At 37.2% G+C, this 6305-nt stretch overlaps 1 protein-coding gene across 1 annotated transcript; it reads left to right on the top strand.

Annotated features, from left to right (window-relative positions):
• The first annotated feature begins 2802 nt into the window (after positions 1–2802).
• On the top strand, positions 2803–3798 carry LOC137614939 (uncharacterized). Its single transcript, XM_068344589.1, has one exon. The coding sequence runs from the start codon at positions 2803–2805 to the stop codon at positions 3796–3798; it is 996 nt and encodes a 331-aa protein (XP_068200690.1).
• Positions 3799–6305: the final 2507 nt, after the last annotated feature.

The following is a 6305-nucleotide window of genomic DNA, read 5'->3' as shown; positions in this document are numbered from 1 at the left end:
ACCCTTCCTTGGAAGGGTTGATGTGGTACCCTAACGGGTTGGTGGCAAAGAGGCAAAATTTGTTTCTATGCGGATATAACCATTATCCAATAGTTACTAAGATTGGTCACTTTGGGGAAGGTGTCACAAATTCATTCTGACTTTGGCGACTCATACAAACTTTACTTTATAATGTATAGGGCGAGACCACTATACAAGCTTGTCATTTTGTCATCCATAAGTTTTTATGTACTCCTCGAGACTTTTCCAGAGTCTAGTATGACTCATCCCTGTAGGGGGCAGGAAGCACTAACATAGTTCATGCTTAGATTAAGTGATGTATGACGGTAACATCATAGGTCTCTAGGTCTAGACGGACCGGGAGAATACTTTCTTGAGAGTACGGCACTGATTGGGAATCCACAGATACAGTAATGCTCTGGTAAACTTCCATCAGGACGACATGGCCTGAGCCCTAAAAATGGATTTTGAGCGAAGCGAAAAATCTATTTTTGGGTGAGGTAGCCATGTCGTCCTGATGGACCTGCCCTTCCTTTTATTGTAAAAAGGCTGGTTGACCCCTCCCTATAATACAGTATCTGTACCACCTCGTATATCGCTACAAGGAATAAAGAGGGCGCTACCACCTTCTTCAGATACACACTGGAAACGGAATAGGAGAGATGCCTTATGAGCGGCTCTCTTTTCATTCTAGTTTCAGATTCTTGTCACTTTTCCCCCTCGAAGCGTTATTAATGTTCGGGGCGAAGATAGCTATGTGACGTGTCAAGAATATGTCCTCTGATCTTATGCGATATCCCTGTGAGATTATTTAGGGATATTCGCTCCAGGAGTTAGAATTCTGGATACCTTACGGTAAAATTCTCTGGGAATATCACTGTAGTCAAATATACCCTAGAAAGCTACCTTATAGGAACTTCCATCAGGACGACATGGCTACCTCACCCAAAAATAGATTTTTCGCTTCGCTCAAAATCCGTTTATTCCTTTGACGTTAGCGGCTACTGTAACAATTTTCCCTCTTCTGACTTCAAATCCTAAGTTCTGGACTATTGCCTTTCCAAATGCGCTCTTCACCAGGTTAATCTTCAGATGTGTTCCTCACAGCTTTTGAAACACCTTCTCCTGGATTCGGAGATTTTCTTTGCAGGTCAATGAATATATTGCAATATCGTCGAGATATACTCCTACTGATTCAATCGATCCTAGAAGGTTATCCATCACTCGTTGAAAGGTAGTGGGTGCGTTCATTAGACCACATGGCATGACTTGGTATTGATACAAACCAAACGGGGTTTTAAAATCTGATGATAATTTTGCGTTGTCATCAAAAGGAATTTAATAATAGCCATTTAACAAATCGATCTTAAAGACGAATCTCGCTTGTCCAATGTTGTTGAGTTGGTCTATGAGTGGCATTAGATAATTGTTGGCCACGCTGACAGAATTCAACTTTCGATAGTCTGTACACAACTAATATATATATATATATATATATATATATATATATATATATATATATATATATATATATATATATATATATATATATATATATATATATATATATATATATATATATATATTTTTTTGTATATTCGAGCAATGAAATTGAATTTTGAGTAAAAATTTCCATTGTTTGAAAAACATATATAGCAAGTTCTTTGACTAAATTTAAACTAGTAAAGTTTTAAGTGGAAGTTAGCATTGTTAACTATGTATACGTGAAGGCAAAATCTGGTCACAGTTCTATACCAGTACATACCATTACTTATTGTCAAGTTTCCCGGAATACAGGTAGGTAGCACGCAGGGCCTCTATTTTTGGTGAAATTTTACAATGGGAGACTAGAAGGGATTTTTTTTCTTCGTTTCTCCATTTTCTTTATAAGTTCCCGATAAAGGATCATTCGTAATTCAACAATCCTTGTGTATTAACATTTTAGATTCCTGCATATTTCATGCGAATTATTTAAACTTAATATTGTTGAAAATCATTGCCCTGAAAAAGACACAATGTAAAATCAATCGGTATGTTATAAAAGAAAGAATATACTTATGTTTTCCAAGGAAAGAAAACAGTAAAATTAAATTTTATGTGCTATAGGAACTATGACTTTTCAGTATGGTATTGGCTATCCCAAGTGAGATGACAGCTTCATACATACCTGGAATGATATCCATTCAATAGTGTTGTTATATATCCCATACTAATGTCGTCGATTCTTCTTTGTTGGATATAATGATATGCTGGTATTCTTAAAATACATTTAATGGATTACATTGCTCCTCAGCTCTCAATCGAGTCTCATCAACTTCTGACTCTCGAGTGAGAATATGTAAACAAAACTCGTCCACATACATAGAGAAAACAAAAGTGAGCATTGCTCTCAAAAAGATCGAATCCTACTGTAATACTAAAGTAAGAAGATGTGTGATTAATGTAATTAACAATTTTTGTTTGTAATTCACTTTCGAAAACACTGCTGCAGTTATGAGGTAGTTAGATTGTTTACACCTGTAGGAGTTGACGGAAGAACAATGCTGTAGTGACGAGGGAGACAGATCGTTCACACCTTAAAGAGTTGTCAGGTAGCTGTTGTCCAGGTAAGGTGATTGCCCCGAGGCTCTGAGGCTGTGAATTCGTGGTGTGGGACCTTTCCTACTATAGTCCTCATTGGTTGGTGAGTTGCAACTCGAAGGTTGTCCATTACTACCACAGTGGGAACTTAAAACGTGAGCTTTAACTACAAGCTCTCTAAGCCTATTCCAAGAAAGTATGCCATCTAAGATTACAATAGACATGATTAATCCATTCAGCAGTGAAGTTGAACATGCACATCTCTGTGCAGGTGCTGTAGTTGATATAACAGAGTTGCATAATAAACACCATATAGAAATTGACAGAACACTATATTTAGCTAAAAAGTTGGATCCTCAAGTTTCCAGAGAATGTGTGAAGAAGGTAGTTCAGTGTTGTGATTGTTGTCAGCCCATTGATCCTGCACCTGTGATGCACAAAGGAGGCAAATTAAGCGTTGAAAGAAACTGGCAGCGCCTAGCTATTGATGTTACTCATTACAGACAGATACTCTATTTATTAGTGGTGGATTGCGGTCCAGGTCGTTTTGCAATATGGAGGCAGCTAAAGAGAGGAGATGCTCAAGAAATATCTGCGGAGTTGAATAGCATCTTTTTGGAAAGAGGGCCAGTTGATGAAATGTTACTGGATAAAAGTACAGCGTTCAAGTCGCAGTGTTTAGGAGATATGTTGTCTCGTTGGAACACTGTTAGGGTGTTTCGGGCTACTTATCGACCAGGAGGATATGGAATAGTTAAAAGACATCATAGGACCATCAAGGCTATTGCAGAGAAAGGAGGAATTAGTCCTATAGAAGCAGTAATTTGGTACAACAGCACACCAAGATCTGGACAAGATGAATCGTCTGTTCCACAACTTCCGGTATACAGATATGAGTGGAGGTATCCTTCAGTAGTCCCCAATGGAACAGATACCAGCCAAGACAAGCCCCTTTTAATTAAGATGGGAGAGGAGGTGTGGGTGAAGCCCTCAAACGCCCATTGTACTACTCAATGGCGTAAAGGGACTGTCACTCATGTGAACACTTCGAACAACATTTCTGTTGATGGAATGCCAAGGCATGTGTTGGATGTGCGACCAGTTATAGTTCCAGCTTTCCTATCTGATGGCTCAAGCGAAATGTCCAGTGATGACAGTGGAATCCCAACTAAGTGTTCAAAGAGAAACGGGAGAGAATCAGCGTCAACAGAGGAATAGGAAACCTCCTGTATGGATGGCTGATTATGTTTCTGATTAAGTCTTGTGCTCTGTGTGTGCGTGTGTATGGGTATGTATGATGCGAGTTGATCTTAAGATCAGAGGGGTGTGTTGTGTGATTAATGTAATTTATGATTTTTGTTTGTACTTCACCTTGGAAAACACTGCCACAGTTATGGGGTAATTAGATTGTTTACACCTGTAGGAGTTGTCGGAAAAACAATGCCGTAGTGACGAGGGAGACAGATCGTTCACACCTTGAGGAGTTGTCAGGTAGCTGTTGTCCAGGTAGGGTGATTGTCCCGGGCCTCTGAGGTTGTGAATTTGTGGTGTGGGACCTTTCCTGCTATTGTCCTCATTGGTTGGTGAGCTGCAATTCGAAGGTCGTCCATTACTACCACAGAGGGAACTTGTAAGGCCAGTTTTAACTAAAAAAGAATCACATCCTAACTTTAGGACAATTAATGAATGATTAAATCCTACTACACCTATGAACTGTGTCGAAACACGTTCTAATAATGCAATACTGTGCAATCATTACTCTTAATACCGGTAGCGCATATAGTATTACAGTACAAAATACATAACAAAAACTTTTTTTTTTTTTTAAACCAACTGATCCTTCAGCAGATTGCTGACCAGAAAATATTCCATAGGATCCCTTTTATGATGCACGACGTTTTAAAAGACCCCATGCTTATTAACTGAATCAAATAATTTGTTAAATGCAGTAGTGAAAATATTCAGAGGATTTTAAGAGAATGCCACCGATGTACAATTTTCTATGTTAATGGGTGGGTAATGCTGTGGGTTTCGGCCATATTGGGGATTGTAGCCGTCGTAATAATTTCAACCCTTAAATATATCTGAATTACTAATTTTTTTAACACTGTAGCATTTTGGTGAACAGTGTTTCGTAAAAAAGTAAACATTTAGTCTCCTCTACAAGCATCACATAACTGCATGTAATGAGTAAACAAAAGAGAGCAACAGTCTGAACACTCTCCGCACTTATCGAATTTATTAAATTCTAGAGATTAGGTCATTACCTTAAACGAAAAGTGGCGTTTGGTTTTACTTAGGTAGCTTAAGAAGCGCGGTTTTTTTAAGCTTAACTTGAAGCATCATACTTACTTATTTTCTGTATCATTCAGAAAGTATTCTGTACCAATTGAAGTCTAGGCTAACCTACCTTGTTCTATCGAATTAGTTTAACTATTCGCTACGTGGATTCTTTTTTTGTAATCACCAATTTTATTCTGTAAACTTTATATTTTGTTATCATATAATCATTATTCTGCATACAGCATTTAGAAGATTCGTCAGTATTTAGTATAGCGTTGTTACTTCATCAATTTCTGTATGTACTCCTCTAGTCGATGACGCTCATGGAAGCTATTTCCTTAGACTTCAGATGTGAACTTCATTTGATAAATCTAGAAATATTGTTTTACACCGGAAATAAATCATATAATTCTATTACAGCGTCACACTTTTTGTACTTCATTTTGTTGATGTATGCAATTGTTGATAATGTACAGTGCGATAAAAATCGTACTCCCTTTACTTTGATATATTTAAGACATTGTTATTCATGAACCCTCTAGTAAGTCACCATATTTTGGGAAACTTTATGTTTCTAGATTGAGGTCATTTTCAAATATGGTCTAGGCTTTATTTTTTTTTCCAAAGCAAACGGATCTTACTGTTTTTAATTCTATCTTTTTACGCATTCTTTTACTCTGACCCCTAATGAGATTAGCTTGTTATTTTGTAGGTCAGCCTGGACTTCCATAAAATAATTTCGACTTCGTAATAACACCTTACATATATCATGAAGTAAAGGTAAGTTGTGTAACGTGGAAAACACATTGACATTTAGAATATTTCTGAATTAATTAGGCTTAACAGGTTTAGTTTATATTTTGTTCCCTTAACTGAGAAGTGTTTGCTGCAAAAACTAATTTGATGATAAATTTGATTCCCGAAAACATCCAATGTTCATATGTTTATATTTAAACCGCAACATTTCTTTAGTGAAAAGGCATATATAGAGTAATCTCTCTCTCTCTCTCTCTCTCTCTCTCTCTCTCTCTCTCTCTCTCTCTCTCTCTCTCTCTCTCTCTCTCTCTCTCTCTTATGATTTTTAATTCCCTATCCAGAGAGAGATATGAATATTGGGATTGGGAACTTTAAAGCTAAAGTTGGAAGGAATAATCGAGGTATAGAGAATATAATGGGTGTCGAGGGTCTTGGCACAGATGCAAATAAAAATGGGACACATTTAATTAGTTTCTGTTCAACTAACAATCTTGTCATTGGAGGTACTCTTTTCCAGCACAAGGTCAAATATACATAGACTTCACCATGTGGCAATTACAAATATCAAATAGATCACTTTGCCATTAATAAAAAAAGAAGGAAGACTCTGAAAAATGTAAGAAACCTGGAGTATGCTGATGATGCTGTCCTTGTTACCAGAACACCACAGGATATGCAGTACTTGC

This window comes from Palaemon carinicauda, chromosome 21, assembly GCF_036898095.1.
Source record: "Palaemon carinicauda isolate YSFRI2023 chromosome 21, ASM3689809v2, whole genome shotgun sequence".
Classification (NCBI taxonomy): Eukaryota; Metazoa; Arthropoda; class Malacostraca; order Decapoda; family Palaemonidae; genus Palaemon; species Palaemon carinicauda.
The sequence above is the reverse complement of the archived record's forward strand: the minus strand, read 5'-3'. Positions and strand labels throughout refer to the sequence as shown.